This window comes from Primulina huaijiensis, chromosome 2, assembly GCF_012295235.1.
Source record: "Primulina huaijiensis isolate GDHJ02 chromosome 2, ASM1229523v2, whole genome shotgun sequence".
Taxonomy (NCBI): Eukaryota; Viridiplantae; Streptophyta; class Magnoliopsida; order Lamiales; family Gesneriaceae; genus Primulina; species Primulina huaijiensis.
The window spans coordinates 5,261,263-5,286,287 of NC_133307.1; the positions used below are offsets into that span (position 1 = coordinate 5,261,263).

At 33.9% G+C, this 25,025-nt stretch overlaps 1 protein-coding gene and 1 long non-coding RNA gene across 7 annotated transcripts; both read right to left on the minus strand.

Moving 5' to 3' along the window:
• Positions 1-532: 532 nt before the first annotated feature.
• On the minus strand, positions 533-4,002 carry LOC140959115 (uncharacterized). The gene is made up of 3 exons (XR_012171919.1): positions 3,785-4,002; positions 3,145-3,213; positions 533-746 (listed from the first exon to the last, which is right to left on the minus strand). It is a non-coding gene; the product is annotated as an uncharacterized lncRNA (long non-coding RNA).
• A 1,649-nt stretch (positions 4,003-5,651) lies between these two features.
• LOC140965620 (rho GTPase-activating protein REN1-like) lies at positions 5,652-24,945 on the minus strand. 6 transcript variants are annotated; one of them, XM_073425761.1, is made up of 24 exons: positions 24,707-24,945; positions 24,524-24,608; positions 24,352-24,423; positions 23,644-23,680; positions 22,893-22,969; positions 22,266-22,336; positions 22,071-22,149; positions 20,364-20,508; positions 19,773-19,889; positions 18,206-18,283; positions 17,565-17,620; positions 17,408-17,477; positions 16,304-16,388; positions 14,393-14,636; positions 13,174-13,377; positions 12,345-12,644; positions 12,076-12,125; positions 10,593-10,653; positions 10,404-10,487; positions 9,856-9,969; positions 9,613-9,782; positions 7,968-8,040; positions 7,270-7,479; positions 5,652-6,268 (listed from the first exon to the last, which is right to left on the minus strand). In XM_073425761.1, exons 2-24 carry the CDS (start codon positions 24,551-24,553, stop codon positions 5,960-5,962), a joined length of 2,736 nt encoding a protein of 911 aa, XP_073281862.1. In that variant the 5' UTR covers positions 24,554-24,608; positions 24,707-24,945; the 3' UTR covers positions 5,652-5,959. The 6 variants fall into 6 exon arrangements, with proteins under 6 accessions (XP_073281862.1, XP_073281878.1, XP_073281872.1 ...); XM_073425777.1 differs by having other exon boundaries at positions 5,652-6,328; positions 7,968-8,037; positions 9,613-9,686; positions 24,707-24,944; XM_073425771.1 differs by having other exon boundaries at positions 5,652-6,328; positions 9,613-9,686; positions 24,707-24,944.
• Between the last annotated feature and the right edge of the window lie 80 nt (positions 24,946-25,025).

Consider the following 25,025-nt stretch of genomic DNA (forward strand, 5'->3'; position numbering starts at 1 on the left):
CTCGAGTATCATCAGACCCTGATACCAACAGCGAACCCTTTGAATTCCATGCCAAAGCATTTACACAACCATGGTGCCCCTGTCAAACCAAAAAAACCTTTTAACTATTCATAAAAATCTACCACTTCACTTGTATATTAAAGTACACAATACGCTAAGATGTCTAAAAAGTGATGAAACAAATTCAAAACACATCAGACATATTTAAATACAAGCATCATTGTACATGGCTAATCCAGAAAATAAACATGCAGTATCAAAGCCCACACAATCAAACTCTGATATTTCACAAAATATGAGTTCTTAAATAATTGTTTCAACCCATACAACCCATAGAACCACATGAGTATGAACCCCCAAATATTTGGGGCCACATGAAAATAAAACCTCTTGTACAAATGTTTTGTTGATAAACTAAACGGCATATTTAATGAAACGTCTACTAATTTTAAAAGTGCGGAATATTTTTTTTTTAAAAGCTCGCAATTACAAAATGACATTTAAAATAATCGTATTTATTTGCCAATAAAAGTAGGGCAGTTTAAAAATAACTAACGTCATCCAAAATCAACGTAAACGTAAACGTGTAAAAATCGTAAAATCATCAACATATAAAAATGAGTAACTCCTCTCAAAACACATGAATCAATATGCGAAAAAATTAATGGTCCTCGGGTCGTATCACCGCACATGCCGCCTGCCTACTCAGTCTTCGGCACCTCTGGTTCCCTCATCAAAATGCTCACCTGCATCACACACGCCTAGTGAGTCTAAAGACTCAACACACCTGTACCAGTAATAGCAAGTACATATACGTAGCACACAATAGTGAAAAATAGCATAATAAACATACATTTCATGAGCTTAAAAACATGAACATGAACGTGTCGTGTAAAATCGTAACGTGTCAAAACATGTCTCATCATGTTATCATATCGTATGCGTAACCGTGACCTGTCAAAACATGGTAATAGCATGTATCATCGTATCAGCATATACGTGTTAAAATCTTAATTTGAATTCCGTTCATTAGCTGTGACTTTCGTATCATCATGTCATCATGTCAGTCGATGGATCCATCTACGTGTAACCGCGGTACCCGACGGCGAGGATCATCAGCGACGGCATTACCCGCCCACTGAGTCCGGGCCTTACATGTCATCGTGTCATCGTGTTAGTCACAACTAAATCACTTCCTTCAAAACGTGTCATCATATTCATCACTTAATAAAAACATGCATATACATAATTTTTCCTTTAAACCAAGCATGCACCGTATTTATCATACTTGCGTAAAAACCGTAAACATGATGCATAATCATTTAAAATATCNGACCTAGACCAGACCCTAAGGAACCTATTAGAACCACACCACTAGCCCCAAGCACACCGCTGGCTGCTAAGAACCGAAACTCATCAAAAGACTCCTACCACGGCTAACTCTCCTACCCCGTGCTCGATCGGCTTCGTGGCTCGTTCCAGCACTGGCCGAGCCTTTCCAGGCCGTGGTTCAGACCCCTCAGGGTCTGGTCCATGGCTTGGTATGGCCCCTGCAACGCTGGTCCCCCACCACTCCACCGATCTACCCTCTACGAACTCCAAAACCTCAAAAAACGTGAACCACTCTTCCTCAACGCAGTGTGGTCTCGTTTCCAGCCTACAATTTCTCTTCTTCTCAGTGCTCACAGACCTCAACGCACCACATGACAGTCCCCTTGCACAAACAGGAGCAATAACCGTGAGTCAAAAATAAAGAATGCATGTATATAAACAAAAAGCCGAAAATCTTCCCTGTGCATGGCTGGATCGGGACTTACGCACACATAAAATCACCACAGCATGTATATGACATATATGATGCAGAAATAAGGGTACGGGGCGTGCCTGATGATGTATAAACACAAGGAGATTGAAGAACGAACGCGGGAAGAATTATTCTTTGCAAGAATAGAGGAGATCGAAGCTGTCTTGATGAAATACTCTGAAAATCGAGAGAAATGTTTCTGAAATGGTGGGTGTCGGCTGGTGGGGAGTGACTAATGATTAGGTTTAGGTAAATGGTAATTTATGTATTATTTAAATGGTTAACAAATAACTTAATGGGTCTAATTAACTTTTTAAAAAGAGTTTTAAGTCCAATAAACTTAAAAGTAGGCCCGTTAAATTCAAACACACCCCCGCAAAATATTTCGTGTTGGAAAGATTTTGAAAATAATTACCGAACCATTAAAAAGTCCCCCGATTGGATAAAATTTCCGTACCTTTAAAAATAAAATCTTGCGGGTAAAAATACCCAATAAAATCTCATTTTTGAAAAATACACTTAAAAACGTCTTATATTAATTTATAAAAATAAATCAGGTAATTAAAATAATTTTCCTGATAATTCTCCGGTCTCCGATCCTCGTTTAAACGCGAAATGAAACTTAAAAATCTTTAATACATAATCCTTTAAAAATTTCATGAAATAAACTCTATCATGCATGAATTATCTATAAAATGCATAAAAATAATTAAACACATAATTTATGAAATAAACATGCATTTTATGTTTTAAAAGAATTTAATAAAATACTAAAGAAATTTAATAATTTGCATGCATGTAGTTCACGTGGACTTTCAAATTTTCGGGACGTTACATTTAATATAGGCTGATCAGAACAAGGCTTCCTTCTTGAACCAGACAAATAAATAAAGATTAGATTTGGTGCTAATTATAAAAAAGTGACTACCTATTAAACTCTCAAAGAATGAGCTACTCTTAAAATATTCAGTAGTTATTTTGCCTTATTCATGTTACTTGAGGAATTTGGCTGCTTGTTCAGTAGACTTGTAAATTAACCCAAAAAAATAATAGAATTCTAATTGTGTTGATTGATTTGACATGAAGAACATTGATTATGGCCAGTCAAAGAGAGACCAGAAACAAGGACTCAATTCCCAAGTAAGAACAAAATTTTCAGGAAATGCCGTTTAGGTATTGTGTTCACGTTATAAGAACATTTTATTATTAGGCTACGCCGTTAGAAATTCATGTTAGTACCTGTTTCTCCCACTCAAAGCACCATAAAATAAATGACACATTTTTCATAAAGATCAAACCAATAAAGCTGTCAAAATATAAGGAAAGTGTATATGATATACCTCCAGTTCTCTTTCCAGTGACAGCCTTCGCAATAGGGAGGAATGTGTTTGCACATCTTTATTAAAATCCTGAACAAAAAATTGAGGAAGAGTAATCATACTATATTCTCTGCCCAAGTACCCTAGTTTAAAAAATCAACACACCATAATTGTATCTAAAAAGATAGGTTTTTGAACGATTTCAACAAAAATATTCTTCTAGCTTCTTTCCATTCAAACACCAGAACCACAAGTCACACCTCTCACAAATTCAAGATAACCTTCTTCCTGAGTATTTCAAATGGCAGCATGCTTGTTCAATATTTTCAACCACACATTCAGATTACTTCATTTCAATGAGAACCTCATACGTAGTGGTAAATTTTCCAAATTGGAACAAAATATATTCAAAGACAGGAAATCAAGAAACTTTGATCAATTATAGATGATAAAATTCCTCCTATCACTGAAAAAATTAATAACCAAATCTTAGCAGACCAGTGACAACTTATAACCGGACCCAGAATCGAAATCCTATCGTTGCCACACATCATCAAAGTATATAAAACATATAAAGAAAGGTACATTCGGTATAAATTAGTGACAAACACAGAGCAGTTAGACCAGATAAAAAAAAAAAACCAATAATGACAGAACAAACATGTTGAACCCCGATTGTTCGACTGTTGATGAAACTTGTGATGCTGCTGTCGTGAAAGCAGATTGAGGACCCCATTCAACAAGCCTAAAGAAACAACAATCCGCCGCCGGTTTACCGTCAATTCTCCGTTTACGTGACACATTAGTTTGCCCAGAAACGCTCGCGAACATCTTTTCTCCACAATTCCCACCCACTGTACAACGCAACGCAACGCAAAGCAACGCTAAGGGGAGAGAGGCAGGTCGATCGTGTATATATATGTTTGTAGAAATGGAACACGTGTCGTCCTCGAGGTGTCTCACTTGTGCGTACTAATTGGGCTAAACTTCTAATGGGCTTACATTTGGGCTCCATCCCGTAGGTTCTAGATTAACTGTTTATTATTTTTTGGTAAAAAAGTATCATATATTTCCCAAAATAACCTTCGTCCCTGAATCCTCACTTATTCTATGTTGGGAAAAAAATTATATATACTAGTACACTGACGTACGTATTTTGTGTATGTATAATATTTTTTATAATTCATTTGGTTTATTTTAAATAATGATCAAAATATAATTATAAGAAATAGTGAGAGACTACATTCTAATTTTGATGTATGAATTAAAAAAATAAATAGAAAAAAGAAAGAAAAAAAATCAAAGTAGAAATTTAACATACGACTTGATGCTTAAGAACCAAAAATCTATCCGCTAAGCTACATGTGACTTGCATTAAAATTTTAACACTTTATTAATATATATATAATTATTCAAACGGACCGTGACACAAAAAGTTAGTTACTCTAAAGATCTCAAACTTAATAATATAGTATAGATGTAGTATAGATAGTATAAATGTATATAAATTGACAGAAAATTTAGTTAAAGAATATTCTAATACAATTATATTTTATAAAAAAATTATATATGCTAATTGTATATTTCTAAAGAATTGTTCTAACAAAATGATATTTTATAAAAAAAATTATATATGCGGATTGTTTATTTTTATGAATTTGTGATATATATACATAAACATATTCGCATGCAAATCGCTAGTAGAATATTATTAATTATCAATCTTTTGAGTATTTTTTTGGTCATTTTAAATTACAGAATTTTTTTTCCTTTAATTGTATAAATTAGTAAAAAAATAGTTTAATAAATTTATGTGTCGCGTATAACTATCATACATTTTTTTGAAAATTACTAAAAAAAATCTGATTAATTATGTTTAGTTTTAATTATAAAAATTATAAAGCATTGATTAGATTGAAAATCATTTGCATGCAAATGACCATGCATATAGTTTTTGTTGATATGTATTATTTGTACATAATTTTTTTTACAGCAATATGTGAGACTATATATTTTAGTTTTTTTTTTAAATTTTCTCCACACATGTAAAATGACGTGTGAAGTAGCTCATGTGATGCAATGGAAACAAATTTGGTTTCTTTTTTCAGTTAAAACAATTTTATGTAACACAAAATTCATGCATTTGTAAGAACATAGTCCAACTTTACTCATTGTGGTTTCAATATGAATGCATGTATCATAGTAAAACATGCAAAAAGAAGAAGCAATTGAGTTCAGATCAAAGCATAGGATTCTAGTCATCGGACAGAACACATTTATTATCGAGTACAATTCAAATCTCTTACCTTCGGGCCGAGGTCCTAGGTCACGGCACTCTAGAAGATTGATGAACTAACCCAACTCCATCCTTTCGACTCGTCTCATCACATTCCGCGAAGAGATTTATAGATGGACGGACCCAAGCTAGAACTGCAAGATTGAAACAGAACCTACCTAATTATGGTGACAGGATATGCTGGTGAAACTATTACATAACCTTACAAGTTGGCAATAAACAACATAACACGTAGAATCAACATTCCTTCATAGTGATTAACGGTGCTTAAAACCATTGTGTCCAAACATAAGTTTCAACATGCCACTTGCTATCCCTAAATGCAAAAAAGACTGTTTTTTGTGTTTGCAAGGAAGCTGTACATGAGAACCAAATTTTGCCTCTATACGAGCGTGAAACAGTGAACCTGACCCATATGAATTCATATAAGACGCTTGGTCACCATCTTTGTTATCTAGATTTTGTTATCTTATATCAGATCATTCTCCATAATGCAGAAGGCATGATGGAAGAAGGTTCAAAATGTGAGCATGCAATCCATCATCTAGAGTAGGTTCTTGGAGGAATTCTTGTTCGAACTTTGTCATCTACTGGGAAGCTTTCTGATTTTCCCCGGTCTAGATTTGGGAACACTTCCAATCTTGTTCCCCTATCATTTTGGTCACCAGACTTGTGGGATGATTCAAAGTTCTCCAGTTCTTGGATTTTTTCCAAGGATTGTTCTTTGGAGTCTTGATTGGAGTGGGAATGCTCTGATCCTCCACTTTGTCCAAGGTTTTGGATGGGCTGAGATGAATTTTCACCTTTGTCCAAATTTCGGAGCTCAGTCGCAATTTGTGAACGTCGTTCCTTTAAGAAATTAAGTCGGTTTGTCAGCTTTGACAGAGCAGAAGTGGTGGAATTAGATCCCTATCATACAAACATGAATACATTTTATAAGCAAAAAATTATACTCAAATATAATTTTGAAGTATCCATAACAATGTTAATAAACATAATCAATGAACAGGAAAATATTCATTTTGTGTTAAAAATCTTGTCTTCCGATAGAAATAGGCAAGCCATATATCACATATACGTAATACTAATAGGACCATATAGATGTATGTTTAAATGAAACAAAAATTTCGATTTAATCACACCAGAACTTTAACTGCCTCATTTTACTTCAGAATCACAATTATATTAACCAAACTAGACATACTTTTTAGTGTTTTGAAACCCAGAAGCCCAAGCAAATTCATCGGTCACCATTCTTCTACTTTTTTCTTTTTGTTTAAACAAATAAGCAAACATTAGAATCAAAACCTACAAACAGCTCAATTGATGACTCTAAAATCTATTAGAAATATGAATAGGACCATAGAGATGCACGTTCACATGCAACACAAAAGTCAATTTATTCGCTGTAGTTTAACTACCCATTTTGCTTCAGAATCAGAAAATATTATCCAAATCCAAACTAGACAAATGTAATGCTTAAAATTTATTAGTCCTGATTCTTAAATCCTGACTCTTTTCTGCATTTCATTTTATTTTTTAAAAAATAAAAGCATTAGAATCAAAATCTTTAAACAGCTCAATTGACATGTTAAATGCCATAGTTGAAATTTCAATGAGCGAGAAAAGGGTGAAAGGAATTTGTTTTCTTTGTTTGGTTATAAAAAAATATAAACAGTGAGAGATACTTGGCTCTTTCACATATTCGGTAGATTTCAAAATTTTCCAAATTATTACTCCATAAACTCCTAGATCCATACGAAGTTTAATGACAAGACAATCTAACTAATATATTATAAAATAAATAGCATGCATGAAATAAATAGTAAAAAGAAAAAAGAAAACTGCACCTCTCCCCTCGTATTAGACTTTCTAGAACTGGTTGTGCTGGGCGTATTCGTGCCTAACTCTGTGTTAGGTGACAAATTCAAAGCTCCAGTGGCTTTTGGATTTCGAAAGGAGTCTGCTTGCGGAATCAGAGGCAATGATTTTCTTGTGGAAGATGGAGAGTCTAATTTCCTGTCTTGGAAGCCGTCTGTCTTATCCAAGTTGTACTCATGCTGTACATAAGAAAGACATCTATGAAATTTTTTGAGATTTTCTTCGCAAGAATCCTCACAAACATCACCAAATAAAGATAATGATAAAAGATAATTACTTCGTTCTAGTGTATCAACAGAAGATTTGTTATTGCTTTTTTTAACAGGAGAGATTAATCAAGAATATTAATTTACCGAAGATTTATCATAACCTTTTTATTGAAGAGATTAATTAAGTATTAATAATATTAATTTATCTTTAATCAAGAATATTAATTTACCGAAGATTTATCATAACCTTTTTATTGAAGAGATTAATTAAGTGTTAAGAATATTAATTCATCTTAAAACTCAATATTACATCGCAAGAGCAATCAACAATCACAAGTGTAACTCAGTGTAATAAGAGAAAATCTAATCTTAGTACCAGTCAAACTTAGATTTACATGTCTATACCATGGAATCAATGTTAAGACACGACAGTTCCATGCCACTGTGAAGTTGCGTACCTTACTTCTTGAAGAATTATCTGGAGCACCTGAGATAATTAACGCTCCAAAATCTAACTGTTTCTTTTTCCTGCTGCAAGACAATAAAAAGAAAAAACGGCTTGCATACTTATAAATCAAAAGCACAAAGTAGCTGTTCTATGTAAATAAATAAACAAAACCTTGTTCAAAACTTGTCCAATAACCAAGGAAGGATTCAAGGGTGCAGGTGCATTGTCTCAGAAGAAAGGGACGAGAGGGAGAGGGAGAGTGCATGTGTGTTCTTTCCATCAAGGTTTAGTTTGGAATATATCATCGTTAATCTGACTATATTATGGAACGTGCAAGCAAGGAAATATATCTCCTGATGCCATCAACAAATCTTATTGATAAATGTTGTGGAAGATTCAGCAAGAGAATGTGTTTTCCTGATTACTTCTTAATGTCTGTAGTTGTGCCAGTTGTTTTGATCAATGATAACATCCAACATTCTTGAAGAGGTATTTTATGATTGTCATGTAATGTGTTTATGATATTGGACAACAGTGAACAATGAAACTTGTCTCATACTTATGAAAAGGGAGTAGAGCTTGGCATAGGACGCAGACCCACCTTTTTTTTAGTTATGGCAATCTATATGGTGAACCTCATACCGAGTCATACACAAAAAATGTGTGGTACGTTTGATGATGTTTCCGGCTTTCTTTGGAAAATTGGTATTGAAAATGTACTTCCAAAAGTTGAACTGAGGAATGTGATGTATGTCTGGTTATGTATTATGAAGAAGACATTTTTCACTACAGATATAAAGTGATATACGAATTTGTTGGATTATGGAATTTTTTTCATTGTAAACGATATTTCATGTTATTTCTCAACAAATATTCACATCTGTTGTTCGACTGCTAATTTGGGAGATGTTGCTTATGCCAACCGATTATGCAAAACTTTAATATTTATATTGATCTACTCGATTCAGCCAGTTTGAATTACCTGGATGTTGGACTTATTTGATTACTTTCAGATACAAATATTTGGCTGCTTCCAATAGGAGTAATGAAGGGTGGTTTTAAACATGATTAGTGTGTTTTGGACAAAAGATTTTTTGTATATATACATGTCATGGTTTATCATACAAGCATTGTGTTATATAAGGACATTCTATTCTTGATTGTTACTTATGATTTATTAGTTTATTTATCATAAGTTGAACAGTTTTAATAGTAGACAGAGTTCAGTTCAAGGAAAAATTAGTTAAAACTCACTTTTATATTGGTTTTTTTATAAATTTCGGAAATGCATAGCATGTTATTAATGGTTTCTTGGCATAAACACAATACAAAATGTGTGATAATTCAGAATTGGACGGCGTATGGTTGGAGGTTAATTGTCTTGAGGTCCAAAAGTGCTATGGTACCATGGTTCAGAATATAATAATATCAATATTTTTTTATTCTAAACATTTTCATGTGATCACAACAGGATTGGGGGAGTGTCAAGTTTGACTTGAAGACTCCAAATGTAACAATCAAGAAATGATTTCATTGGATTATTTTCTTGTACAGTAGTATTGAACAAGGGACTGGGTATCAGAAAGGACAGATGCAAGAAGGCTAACAGGAAACAATCTTGCACAAGAAATGCAGAGAGCAAAAGTATTTCTTACAACTTTGACTGATCATTTGGACTTTGATTGAGCTGATTCCCTACATCATACCCAATCCTAGAGTTTTGTTCACGCTGTTGAATAAGATGCAGTTCAAGATCAGCAGCCCGCTGCTTTAAACTTAAAATATCTGCCTCTGTTAGAACAATTTCATCCAGCTCTGCCTTAATCTATTGCAAATTCAAAGTTGATTACTTACAGAATATGGTAGAAGTAATGATCATATACCAAGAGTCACTTAACCTTCTCATCAGCAATGGATGGAACAGAATGAGGTTGTTCAGATATTCGGAGTCCAGCTTCAAGTGCTGTCCTCAGCTCTAACTCCTTCTTTAACTGCTCTTGTAGCCTTGCCACCTGCAATGCAATTCCCTTGAGTCCTTACTGCGTTACAAGGCTAAGAAACTACAAAAATATTAAAAGTACAAGTGACAAGTGTATAACAATTTAGGCAAGATTAATATAGGGAAAGAGAGAATAAGTTAAGTGATGCTTGTTAAATCATCAGATAATAAAGGAGATGGAATAGTTTTTCGTAATAGAGGCACTACAAGAACTATAAACCCACAAATTTTCCATAACTATGTGTTCTAGAAAACATGCTAAAAATTGCAGCAAGATGGCTGAAGAAAATCAAATTTATATCCACTACACAAGGACCAAGGGCAACACCTTGAAGATCAAAACCCAAGTTTCACCCAATAACATTATAAATATACTTGGTGTATCTGTGTCAAGAAATAAGATTGAACGAGATGAATAAATTTATAAAATCTTTGTGCAGAAATTACATCTTTCTCAAGAGCTAGACGACGTTCGTGTAAATCACGCTTTCGCTTCTCCAGGGCATCCTGCAGATGCAAGTTTGCCTTTTCCTGTAACAAATAAGATGTGTGTGAACAACAATTCAAAGATTGCTCAATCCTGAAACTGAATTTGAAGAAGAATGCTTCAAGAGAGAAGACACTTAAAAATTATACCTCCTTAGATATCTTGTTCTGCAAATCAGATTTCATGGACTCGAGCTTTTGTATTTCAGCCCTAAAAATGACAAGCTAATGTGAGCATCATTTCAAACAAATTTCCATCAATGCAAGGAAACTAATGCACGATTCCTGACAGTAGAAAAATTTGGACAGAGTGCATATGATGCATGTGATTCAATTGTCATCTTGCTATAAAGCTTTATGTACCTCGAATGGAAGGTTTGGCATGGACCCTATCAGTCTCAAGAAGAATTAAGGGATGTACCTCAAGCAAAAGAGAAATACTGCGCACTTCTAGTCAGTGCATGCATGTTAGTCATAATATTCTGCTATAGCTAGTGACATCTAAATTTTAAGCGACTCAGGATTCCAGGATTTATATCCTAGTACAATAATTTGGAAGCATCATACGGCTGAGATGACAGATCAGACTCTTCGCTGACAAATAGTGTTAAGAATAAAGAATATGGTTCCAAAACTAAAACTACCAGTTCTAATCAATCATATGCTGGAATAGGAGTAAAATGATCCAATAATATTTGCAGGAAAGGCCTTATAAATTCTAGAATTAAAAGAAAAGGTGTTAATTTAAAAGGTAGGCCATAATTTTAAAGGTAGAATTGTTAATTTATCCTTTTTCATGCCTTACAGCTTATGATTGAGTGATTCGGTTAATAAACTTCAACTTCAATTATTTTATATTTATTCAATTGTGGGAGAAAGGAAACCTTCATTAGAAAATATTGTTGGAAGCAGAATTCAGGTCATTTCAGTAATTTATGACCGTTGTGCTTCTATCTTACAAACTTATTCGTTCTTCGTGAAGATAAATTTGTTATTTTGACAGATTGAAAGAAAGTTGAGATGTCACATCTATTTCTAGACAACATTTAACACAGAAAAGGTCTGGCAAACGTGTAAGAAAGAACTAGATCTCTCAATGAGAAATTATATGATAAATAGGCTCAAACTAATTCATGTCACATGATCAGTTTAACCTCTATTCTTAATTCTTAAGTATAACCAAGTAAAAGAAATCATTACTTTCGCACGTTACTTTTCTCACTGAACATGGAACCGAAAATCTTTGGTTTTTTTTTTGTGGAGTCTGTCGTGGTCTACAATTAATCTACCTTGAAATGACCAAAGGAATTTAAACCATATGGATACTGTCTTCTAAATAGAATCAACAAATTTTGAATTTAACTTTGATATGAAATCTCTAGAAACATGAATAAAACAAGTCTAGAACAAAATTCAATCAGATCATCTAAACAGTTAGTCCAGTTCACATGGTTGCACAATGACTTCCAAACTTACTTCCTTCGGAAATGGTTAAGAAGGATTGTGCAATAAATCAGTAATGAAATGGTAACACCAGCACATCTAATAGAGAGGATCATGGATTTATGGAAACTGAAAGGAGAAATGGATGTGCTTAATTTAGATATTGATTGAGGATGAACCTATGACTTACTCATCTTCAAAAGGAATGTCAATAGACTCCATGGAAAGGTTCTTCTTTCCCTGAACCCGAATTCATGAAGTTAGTTTTGCTAAATAACCAAAGATCATAAAATGCCGCAATGACGTGTGTGTAAAGTTTAAAAAGGGAAGCATCAATGAACCACGTTTTGAATGACTGATTATCGAAAACTAGATAAGTTTGGTTGTGGCTGATAAAAGGGGAACACAGCCATACTTAGTTTCACAATATATGCAACAAAGAAGCACCAATATACTCACAGGTGTGCGCCCCCAAACAGCAGATCGTCGTACGCTGCGAACTGGTTCATGTGATGGTTTAGAAGAGTGTTGCAACCTTGATGATTCACTAGGATAAGCTCCTAATATTTCATTGGAGTCATTCAGTTGAATTTTGGCATCATCATCACAATGGTTCTGAACTTCATCAATTTTCTCTATGCAACCATGTTGAAGCATTTCACTCTGAGAAGAACTTGATAAGTAATTTTGACTGGCTTTAAGAACATCATCTACTTGATGAGACTTGGACCCTGAGCTGTGACTTCCAGAGATCTGCATCTTCAGATATCTGTCATTAGATTCGTTGAAACCGACTGATAGAGCATAAGAAACGAGAACGAGGAAAAAGTTACAAAGTAAAACAGAAAAGAAACTGTAGCCACGAAAAACATTTCAAATTATACTGGAATTAAGCCTAACAATGGAAGAGCTTGCAATAATGAAAACCAGGATATTGAAAAAATGACATAAATACATTTAATGAAAACAGCATGAACAAAATGAACTTATATCTTTGAAATAAAGACTGCCAGGTAAAACCTAAAAAATACCACAAGACTGTTACAGTTCTGAGATCTTGAGCATGTACACCAAGGAAGAGAAGTTCACAAATAACCGGAGACAAAATGATGGAAGATGACAAGGTAAAGCAACAAAAGAGACGCAGAAAAAAAGTTCCACTATTTCGAACAACTAAATTTCATAAACTCGGAGACTTGATGCTGGCTTAAATGGTTGGCTTTGTGGCTATCTATAGTTGTGGTGCCTTGTTAATGAAAGGTGAAGATGGATGTTAACTAAGTATTACCTTTTTGTGATATTCATTTTCAGAGGTGTCACTACTAGTTGCACTGAGTTCATTCTCAAAATCTTCGTCTGCATCTGCATGGGAGTCTTCAGTTGCATCATCCCCATCATCGTCAAAGCTATCTTCATCATCATCTGTAATTTCCTCACTCTCACTACCACTCTCTTCAGAATCAGTATAGGGTTCAGGGGTTACAGAACATTCCTACAAAAGTTCTATGCGTTAATAACACATAATAACTTACAAAGAAAAAGCATTCTATAAAAAGATAGTTTACTACTTTATTCCATATGCATAATTAAATTGTAAAAAGCCTTGTCGCTTTTAAACCATTTATTTTATTGATGGAAGAGTACTGCCATAGGCTGGTATAAAGATATTGATACAGAATGTGTCAAAAGTTGGCTCATGAGGAGCACATAATATAGATTTAAACTGTCTCAAAGCCAGGTCATTTTGCAATAACTGTTTGCTCCATCTCAGGCTTCTTCCTCCATAGAATATTGCACAGCAAACAATCACTTTTGACCAATATTTATAATGTAAAAAATCAAGTAAATGCAAATAAGTCGAGTGATGTTTAAAACAACAGAAATTACTGAAGTGCAGTTTAAAGATCTCGTGAATCTAAACAGTAAACAGTCATTTGGTTTGCTGGTTTCAATGGTGGCAGCTGTGGAATTCCGAAGGTGAGAAAGTTAGTAGCCAACCCAGTTCGATCTCTCAGGCGTACACCAAGTCAATTTCAACCAAACTATATGAGATGAATGTTGGATGCATATGATCTGAACTTTCTGCCATGTCTACGGATTGAAATTGACTCAAATGTTATGGAATAACTAGATGATTGGATAACTGATCAGCTAAAGGGAAACTAAAATGTTTGACACCAACAAGTAAATTGTTTATATAATAACTTATGTTGGTCAATCATGTAACTTAAGGGCCCTTGAAGTAACTTGTTGCTTTAAGAATTGCTGTAATGTGGACACCATTCAGAGTGAGACTAGTACTATGAATTTCGGGCATCCTTTTAGAACACAAATACTAAGCAAAATTTCAATGTGATAACAAAAATAAACAAGCACAAACAGACTCATGCAAAATTTAATGAAAAATTTCACAGGCAGAGTGGCAGCATCAATACCCCCATATTTAATATAGCAGAGGCAAACACAGCACGAATAATGTTATAAATAGGCAAATGACCATAGCATACCCCAAAGATATTATCGTATTCCTCGAGTAATGTAATAACAATGGTCTGTGCATGATTAGCCGCAGCAGCTGCTTGCAAAAGTTGGACAGAACCATCACCCCCCACATCAAAATCATTTTCTAGATCACAATCACCAGCAAGAAGGGGGCGAAGAAGCAAGGGAGCCATGCAAGCTGCTACAGCTGATGTGCTCATTCTGTTCACAGCCTTGTTAGAAGCCACCTTTTGCATCATCATAAGAATTCTAACACAGAAGTGACAAAGCAGTGTGAAATGCAGAAAATTTATGAAATATCGACGATAGAAGTCTAATATAAACCATCAAAAATGCCTTCAATCACCCATTAATATCCATGGCTAAACTCAGGAGTCTGTTGGATGAAAAAATTGAACTCCTAGGGTACGTGTACAACATGAATTCCAACTACATAGACAACAACAGAGACTGGATATCCAATTATGATGTCCCACGTCAAGTATGAGATTAATATTTGATCATTTGCTAGGATGCGCAATAGAATTTCTAGTAACTTAGTTTTCAAGTTCGCAAAGCAAATACAAATATGTAGTTACTTACGTAGTCTATTGGACTATGTCTTAGTTATACTTTATATGTTCATAGGCCAGACTTGCAAGTAAATAATTATTGCACAAGTTCCTTAGCTAACACTTAAACATGCTCAAACTTTCCTTTCATAGAACTAGATAAAGCATCATAATCATGCTTTAGCACTACAGCATAACACGGTTTAATATCAATATCATTAGGATTTGAGAGGCGTCTCCTATAGGTTCAATAGATGTGTTAATAGACACAGCACTTTATTCCGTTGGTTCAAGATGTTGGTTGCTTATGCATAGCACTCCATCTCAAAACAACTAAAATTTTAATCATGCTAACCACAACCAAATATTAGATATCCAACTGTGCATGTTAGTTACTAACTTGATCCTTACAACTTGCTTAAATTTTTCACTTGCGCATTCTACTGTGTAATGGAGTTATGGAGGAATGGGGATGACACAAAATGTCCATCGTCATTATTTAAATGTTTATGAAAGATATTGGATCAAAATAATGTGTTCACAAACGTAATTCTGGCAGTGAATAAATCAACAGTATTTTTAGGAATAAATTAGGACATAATTTCAGGGAGTGACAATATAAAGTCTTGTAATTAGCAATTAAGGATATTATTACTTTTATTAAATGTATTGCTCGTACTACAGATAATAGTTAGTGGAAATGAGAAAAGTGAACAAAACTATTCTTCAATGTCTTCTGCGTTTTAACTCTGCAAAATGATCGTACGATTGAGTTTGAAAAAAATATGAAATAAATAAAAATAAAATGACAATGGAGAAAGGTGAAATTTATGTAAGAAATAAGAAAAAAGCCATCCAAAAACTGAAAAACGCCCATGTTTTGATTTAATATTTGTCTAAAATCACACAGAGGGCTGTTTGTGTTTCAAAACAAGCAATAATTCAAGAACTAAAGCAATATGTGATTGCATTGGAATTTGCTTTTAATTTCTCTTTTGAAAAAATAATTCATGTTAAGACAAAAGGAAAATTAAATGACTTCATCGAGAGCAAAACATAGTAAATTTGCGATAGAAATTTTTAAAATAATTGATTCATGATTTTAAAATTTCAACTGAAAAATTGAATACAATAATCCAACGATATGGCTCAGAAGAAAGAACATCTAGAATTAAATACATTGCCAATCAATAATCATCATAACAACATACAAATTTGAAAGAATCAGAAGCTACAGTAGAATTAATAAAAATGCAAGATTAAGTACTAAATAAAAATGAGATACATCAAACACGCACAAACCAGTATCATTACGAATCAGAAAATTAAAATAGAAACAATTGTCTTGAGGTCGTATTGGATTACCTTTGTAACAAGCGACGATTGGGCTCCGGAAATGTTTCACATATTGCTAAACGCACAGCATTTAGTCTCATCCCACGCTCCGTTCCTAGTCATCATAATAGCTTGGAAGAATTAGTATCAATGCATCTACGCTGCGGTACTTTCCACATGCAACAACACTCAAAATCTCTGTTTCTTTAATAAAAATACTCTCATAATTCAAATTTGAATGTACCATTTGGAATTTTCCACCGAATTGAATTGATAGGTGATGAACTGAAAAATTTTTGTTCTCAAGTATTGCTAACACAATAAGACTAATTATTGTTAGTTCAAACCCAAATAAAATATTATGTAGATTATCAAGTCCCAACTAGACAAAAGCAATTTTTCTTCAGTGCAATTCACATGAGAGAGCCATATACTAAACCATACTAAGTAATTTGTTTCACGGATGCATTGTACAATTATATCACAATGTTTCAAATACAAAGATATCAAGCCTGCAATGGAACGTTGGAACAAAACTGGATTATTTGAAAAATTGACACCATTATATTTTGAAGGAGAGTATTTATATACTAACAGAGTATTTTTTTAAAAAATTCAAAAGTTTAGTTAAAAGTAATGATGAAGTCGGAAAAAAAGGGAAAATAACATTAAATGCAAATGAAAATGAGATGTTAACTTTTGTTTTTATCCTGAGGAAAATTAAGAATAAAAATAACATAAACTAACAAGCCGAAACCAAACAAGCCGAAAATATATTTTTCTCCTTCAAATACCAAATTTCCGCTCCAGCTATACACAAAATACGACAAGTTTTTTAAAAAATATTTGAATTCATAGAATGCTCTCTTCATGAAACAAATGCTGCTTGTGAAAAGGTCGCAATTTCAAAACTCGAAGATACCTCAGTTTTGCCAGACTTAATAATATTTCACTAGCAAATTGGAGAAATGAGTCTACCATGCAATCTTTGAATGGGAAAGCATTTAATTAGGCAGGTTAGTCTTCCATAACAAGATATATACGAACATTTTCATTCAAAAAATATTCCTTCTCTATTCTAGTACTCATATTCAAAATACAATGATAAAAAAGAGTACACCATAACAAACTTACGGCATGCTTCAAGGAGGGCCTTGCAGCAAGATGCAGGAACTGGCGATGAAGGTAACTCTCGAATAACGTACTGGCAATAGATCAATAAAAGGAATCATCCCCTAAAACATTACCTAAAGGTCTTCAAAACAGGTTATATGTTTCTCTAACAAAATACCTTAACGCAGTCAGCAATAACATGTGGATCCTCGTCCAGAGAAAACTCACATTTCCCTGAATAGTGATTCAAGTTATATTACAGATTACTGGAAATAGATCCCTTTGCAGCATATTTTAAGCACATAAATTGAATCTTTGTAAATACAAATCTCATATAAATATATTGATAAAACACCCCAATATATCTTACACTATAAACATGTGCGACGTTTGGTACTTATTAGTGCTAATGTGCCCCTTCATGTGAAGGCCATACTCTTTTGATAAGGTCTAAAGATAGAGAAATCTGTTTACATATAGTAATTGTTGTTTCTGCATAATTTGCATTATCACTTACATAATATACTTAGAAAGAAAATGTATTAACCTTGTTTTCCAAATAGCATTTTACAGTACGAATTCATAATATAGTTTGTTGAATAATATTTAGGTGATTTGATTATGACAACTAAATATGACGTGATGGTGACAAAATATAGAGAGAGAATGCATAGCAATCAAGTACAGAATAATATTCTAGATGACTTAGATGACTTAATCAACAAACCAGGAGACTTTCACAAAACAATCAAAGTAGCTTTTATTTGTATATATTATCAAATACAAAACGATCAAAACTATGCTTTAAAACAAACCAACCTTTTTCAAACTCTCTTATTCGATGCTCCACATCATCAACATCAGCAGCTTGCCTCAAGATGCCTTCTGTTTTAACGCCTGTCAAAAAACTGTCAAAGATAAAGGACCAAACAAACCAGAAAAGTGATAAAGTGGTGTCAAGTATATGAGTTGTAGAGACAAACAAATACTACAGAATAAACAGATAATATAAGCTAGGGATGTAAAAAAGATGAGAATAGACACCATGCTAAGCGAGGGAGAGGATCCGAACTATATTCAATACGAAAAACATAAATATTCCATATAGAAGAGAGAAGAGTAAAAACATTCCGTCACCGGACAAATCCAAGAAAACTAGATCATACAATGGAAACAAAGAAAGAAAGAAAAAAGAAAGCACAGTGTTAGTATGTTTAAGGGAAATCACTTGCATATGCATCCTATATCTATCTGACACTGCGAGTTTCATGCAAACTAGTGGGCTGCAGACTCCTCGACAGATACATAAGCTTAGCAAAAACTCAAAGACTAGGCTTTTGAGTACAAAAAGGAGCTCATAATTATTGCTAATTTAAATTTCCCCGAATTTGTAGGAAAAGAATCAAGGATGTGGATAGAGTACTCTCAGGGGAGAGCAAACATGTCAGAAGTGAACAGCGGGATTGAAGAGGTCATATTTTTGGAAAAAGGTCGGTAAGAATTTGGCAAACATTTCAATTTCCTTCATATGGACAAATGGGAAAAAATCTAAATCAATTCCACATGACATGAATGTTGAAATTTTCTTTTAACACATAGAAGAGTGTTGTTCTATCATTTTTTTCCAGTTTTTTCCATATATAAAAACGGATTATCTCGCCTTGCAGCTGTCAACCTGAGAATAGCCCTTGTAACATGGAGAATATAGGGTAAGCAGAAAACTGAAAGAAAGAGAAATTCTATCAAACATAGCCATAAAAAGGTCAATGGAAACCAAAGAGAACCCAAGCAAAGGATTGGAAATTTTATGAGTTTTATTGCATATATGGTGTAGAGATATGACAAAGAATAGCCTACCTTCGCTCATTCGAAAACAAAATTAGATGTCTTCATGTTAAAACATTGCAGATATTTACTATTTGCCTCTTTCCGACACTGTTCCAATTGTTATTTGGTAAAAGATAACAGCCGCATAATACACCCCATAGTGAAGACATCCCTAGGAGATCCAAATAATAATTTATAATACAAAGTTGACAGCATAGTACTATTCTCAAATGCAAATTAGGACCATCACATTGTGATGACCAGCTCCATATTCCATCATTCGGAGGAGAACTAAAGTAGATTTAATTTGAATGATCCACGAGAAAAATACTTTTGTTGTAATTCACAATCGTGAAGTGAAATTTCTAGAAGAATGTTACAATCTGTTAAAAAATGAATCTCACTCTTACTTTTTTTCCCAGTAGCATATACAATTCTTTCAAAACTTTGATCTTGTTTATTAGGAGGTTTTAATGTGGAAACACTGGTAAAGAAGCATAACAAGAATAATCATGTTATCCCATGTGCATCTTCCCAATAAAAAATAAAAAAAACTGACCATTTTCCTCGACAAATCTAAGAGCTTTTTCCAAAAAGGATGGAGTGCCATCTATATCTTCTAGAGCAAGTAAAATTGGTCGACCGATGACCAAGGATTTAACATGTCTATCTTTAGCTGCCAAAAAAAACAGAGAGAGCGAGTGAGAGAGAAAAAAATGACCTATATCAGTTTCATTATGAAGAAAAAACAAACAAAAAGTGAAACACTGAAAAAATAGAACGCCCTTGATTTCTACTACATACTCCCATGTAAACGCACCACAACACATACCGGATAAAAAAGAAATGACAAGAAAATATAGGTTAGGAGAGGGAAAAGGTGGTAATCTCTCTAGATTTGGAGAATTTCAAGCTCCTGGGGAGAAAGAATCATCAGCTAGAAAGGTTAAAGAAAAAGATGGAACTTTTCTTTAGTCTCCATGTTCCTAAGGATGCATCACATGTTGTAGCTGACTAAATAACAAAAAGTAGCAGCAAGTGATTTGGTAGAACTTAACCTAAAAAACCTAACTAGATATTTGAGATGTATTAAAGCAAAAGAAATTCATTTCAAAGCATAGTCAAATGTTCAAAGCATCAAGAACCTTACATTGTTCTGAAGAAACATCAGCTGCATTGGGCTGATCGTTCTTGAGTTTACCATTTTGCCCGATAACAAGAGCAGCACTAGGTGCATTTTTTAAAGCTTCCTCGAGAGCAGCCTTCCACTCGTGCAGATCTTCCAGTGTCTCTGCCTATGTTACAAAAAATCCAATAAATGGAAAAAATAAAAAGCTTAGGTATATTTGGTTTTGCTACCGGAGTAGGGTGCACCCGAGTCAAGTCGAGCTCGTGCATGATACTACTCGAGCTCAACCTGATTTGATTTTTGTAGGCTCGAGCTCGACTCGAACTCGATCTAGTATTCAATTTCAAGCTCGATCTGTGAAGTTTTCGAGTTACAGAATTTCGTGCTTGAAAAGCTCTAAAGTATTTGTAGCATAATAGAGCTTGAGCTTGAAAATTTTAGGTTCTTCTAATTTTTGTGTTTAAATTTTGCATTTATATTGAAAAAAATACCCTTAAATTATATATCATCTAAAAAAAATTTTATATACAGTAACTCGAGTATTTCGAAACAATTAAACCTTGAATGTTACTCAACATGAGTGATGAGTCGAGCTACTCGAGCTCAGCCAAATCATGCTCGAGTTGAGTTTGATCGAGCCGCTCATGAGTAGCTTGACTCGCTTGCATCCATATTCTGGAGTTTTCAAATGTGTTTTTTCAGGGAAATAACTTTTTGAAATTATAATGGATAGGGATGTGTCAGTTTGGTTTTGTTTTTATGAAAAAAATATTTACTTTAGCCGTCAAATCTTGTAAATTTTGTTTGATGATTAACATCTAAATAAAATTTTGAGTATTTAAAAATTGTAAAATATATTTTATTGTGCTAATGTTGTATATTTTGGGATAAGTGAAATTTGAACTAAAATATAGGAAAATAAGTTTATAGAAAATAAACAAATATAAGATAGTAGTGTTGTTATTGTTTTTAAAATATTAAATTTTTCAAAAATTGTGTGATCAAGATATCGCACTAGATACAACGAATATTAACATCACAAATACCATGCAAAAAGTAACAGTGTCACTAGTAGGAGTATGTCATGGAGGACCACAACGAAGATGGTTATTACAAAAACTCAAAGTGTGTGACCATGGCAGAATCCAAAGCAATAGCTATAACGAACACCAATATCCTGAATCCACATCCCAAAATATAACCATGTTACAAATAGTGGTGTAAAATATACCAAGCCAGCTTGATTCAATCCTAATCAAGCCAAGGATGTTTTAGCTCAATCTCAAAAATTAAACGCACAAGGTTTGTGAGCTCAAAATCAATGCTTAAATATTTTTATATTTTAGTAATATAATATAAAATTAAAATTCTATGATATATGTATATGTAATTTGTATTGATTGGGGTTCATGAGCTCACGTTCATAGCTAAACTCATGATTTAAGCTCGTTAACATGTTCATGAACAAATTTTCCAGATATAATCTAAGCTTAAAAGCCAGCTCATTAGCTGAACTCGAGTCTAATTTTTTGTAATCGAGCTCGTGAAATTTCACGGACTCATTTACACCTCTTGTCACAAGTCATAATTTCTATTTAAATGAGTGCCGAATTCCAATGAAAAACAAAGCATGGAGTTTTATGATAAAACTCAACACAGAAGACAAATAGCATGAAAGCAACTAATTCAAAGCTTTGGTTACACAAAGAAATCTAAACAGGATTGCACCTTGAGTGTGAACGCTCGTCCATCGCGCCCATCAGGAAAGAGTACGGTGAGCAATTTTTTATCTTCTTTGACAACAACACTGAGAGTGGGATAAAAAAAGCCAAACATCCACTGTAACCATTGATATTGTAGGAAGACGCAGTTGATATACAACCAGAAACACAAAACTCTAACATCAATGTATTTATTGCCAACCTGCCTGAACTATTCAGGTCAATTCCTCCAAGGGTTAAATTGACTTCACTCCCTTTCTGAGGGACCACATTCTGAGAAAAAGTTAAACCAGAAACCTTTAACATTTGCAATTTGGATAAAAATTCAAAAATGGCACTAAATGTGAATTAAATGTATAGCCATAAAAAAAAAAACCATCAACAAATCAGCATCTATTATTGTGAAATTCACACTTCTTCAAAGATTTTCATGAATACAGCACATTTCATGAAATGAAAGAAATTTTCTTCGGATAAGAATTTTTTTCTTTGCCAGTTAATTTTTCTCGTATCTCTGATCAAATACTTTTGCAAAAAAGTTCTCTTTGTAATATATTTTAAAAAGTGTGCTATCGTCTTCATTTCTTACTGCACCACATGAACATACAGTAGCTTATAGATTTACTACCTATGATAATACATTAAAAAAAAACATTCAGGCCATCAAACGGTAAAACATAAATATTGGTATATGAAACAGAAAAACAATCAAAATATCAGACCTCATAATACAGCTATGTGTAACATTTGACTCAAAACTGTCACAGAGATCTGGTTGACCAGCTCTGTGTTAAAATATAAGAGATTTTGAAAAAAAGTGGCAACTTACTGGATCAGTTCTGAAGAAGACCAAGGAAGTTTGAGTTAAAATAAACCACCTTTTCTTCCATGATGTCCATCCAATACCTATTAATGGCGTAAATACAATTAATGGGGTAAATACATGAGGAAGAAACCGTTTGCTCTGACAAATGATGTGTCTCTTTACACATTTAATACTAAACAATAATAGCACGGTGATTAGTATAACATTGTATAACAAGCATTTTAGTCTAAGAATATCATGTCCTCCAGAAAGAAGTGTTTATTATTTTTTCTTGTCTGGATTTTGTAAAAATGTCAATCCGCAAATGTAAATTTCATGGGTGAAATGAAGGGGCCACTAACTGTTGATGTATGGAAATTAGGAACTTATATTTGTAAATGAAATAAAATGAATATCAAATTTATCCGTCAGATGAATGGGAAGCCAAACAATTAGGCTTATGTTATAAATATTCTACAAAAGAATCACATGAAACACGCGAAAATCACTGCTTCATTCAAGCTTCTGCACACACAGACATACTGCATAATATATGTTATCATGGATTAAACCTGCGCACCCAAATTCACCATCAAACAGCCCAATATAATAGATGACTCGGATTCAGCAAGTCTCTTAACAGATCCCGTACATGCAAGGGGATAAAGAAGCATGTATATATATTGCCATCTGTTTTTCCAGAAGAAGCATGTATATATATTGCCATCTGTTTTTCCAGAAAAGGAAAAAGGACCAAATCAAGTAGCAAACAGACCTTTTGAGGATAAAAATAGTGGGCCGTTCTTATAGACCTGCAGCATGATATCAACATCAAGCTTGAATCAGCTGTCTATTACAATAATTGCATCAACATAAGTTTAAAGATCTTATAAATAAAAGATTACGTCAAACAACAATTTTGATAATTAGGGGGAATATTAGGAAGGAATGACTCAGAAAGTTCAATAGAGCATGTTGTCTTGACTCTTTGATGTGAGACACTTTTGTAACATCAAAAAGTGAAATACTTTCTCGTCTTCAGGCCTCTGCAACCTCTTTCTGAAGTACATGGTTAACCGTGGACGGCTGGGCCTTTAAATTCTGCTATGTATGGCAATTACCGTTGCCTTTAAATTTGTCCATACCATCTAAATCAGTTCTCATGCAATTTAACTATAAGATTCACCGCCCAGATTTTTCCAAATATGTTTCTTTTTTCATTACAACTCGTGTTTCTACAAAACTTGAATCTTCTGTGACCATACACAATTCAAATGCTTGGATATTTTCCACTTATTCTTACAAGTTTACCATTTCAAACTACCATAAGAAGCTGAAATATCTTGAATCATGCGCAAATACACAACGCCGATAAAATTGTAAGGCGTCCTCTTTGATATACCACGAAATCCCACTACTAAATTTTGAGGATAAGCATCGGAAGCCACAAAATTTATCTACTGCAATTTGTCGACAAATGTACCTTACTGCCACCATGAAAAGCGGGGCTCGGTGGTGCTGGTGGCGGAGATGGCTCGTTAATGCCACCTTCCCCCTGAAACAGCGCCCAAGATTCACATTTTACAAAACGAAAACTAAGATGATTATCCTAATTTGAAGTGATCATGCAATGATATATATCATCGAGCACGAACCTGAGATGAATCGGCATTTACGTTTGTCATTTCCTAATTACGAAAGAAACACATTACAAAAGTAGCAGTGTCCCATTGAAGGAACCTGCCAAAATGTATCATCGAATCGTTGATCAGATCCAAACCCAAGAACAAAGAGCTTAAATTCGTCGCGGATCAAACAAAACAAGGGAAAAAATTCACCTTTCTCGCGCATAACATAATCAAATCAATATTTTACGAAATGGGCAGCATGAAAATCAAGAATGCTGAAGAATAATTCAAGATCACGTGTGTTGGGGAGAGAGACGTAAAATTGACGCATATTTTTGGGTGTTTGTTTGTTTGTAGAGAAGGGAGCGAAGATACAACGGAAAGCCGAGGTTCAAGCGTGGGGATAAGTGCTCTTGCCTGTTGCATTTGTTACACGTTTGACCACCAACGCCAACATTTTCATCACGTGCCATTTATGTCAATGTAATAATTGCTGCTGATCGCCAATTAATATATACTAGTTACTTTT

Excerpts from the sequence above, each read along its gene's own strand:
- LOC140965620 (XM_073425737.1), bottom strand. The coding sequence starts at position 24,553 with ATGACAAACGTAAATGCCGATTCATCTCAG. Across the intron at positions 17,621-18,205 it reads AATAAGAGAGTTTGAAAAAG|GGAAATGTGAGTTTTCTCTG; the intron begins GTTGGTTTGTTT and ends ATCACTATTCAG. Across the intron at positions 9,783-9,855 it reads CATCCATTGCTGATGAGAAG|ATTAAGGCAGAGCTGGATGA; the intron begins GTTAAGTGACTC and ends AATTTGCAATAG.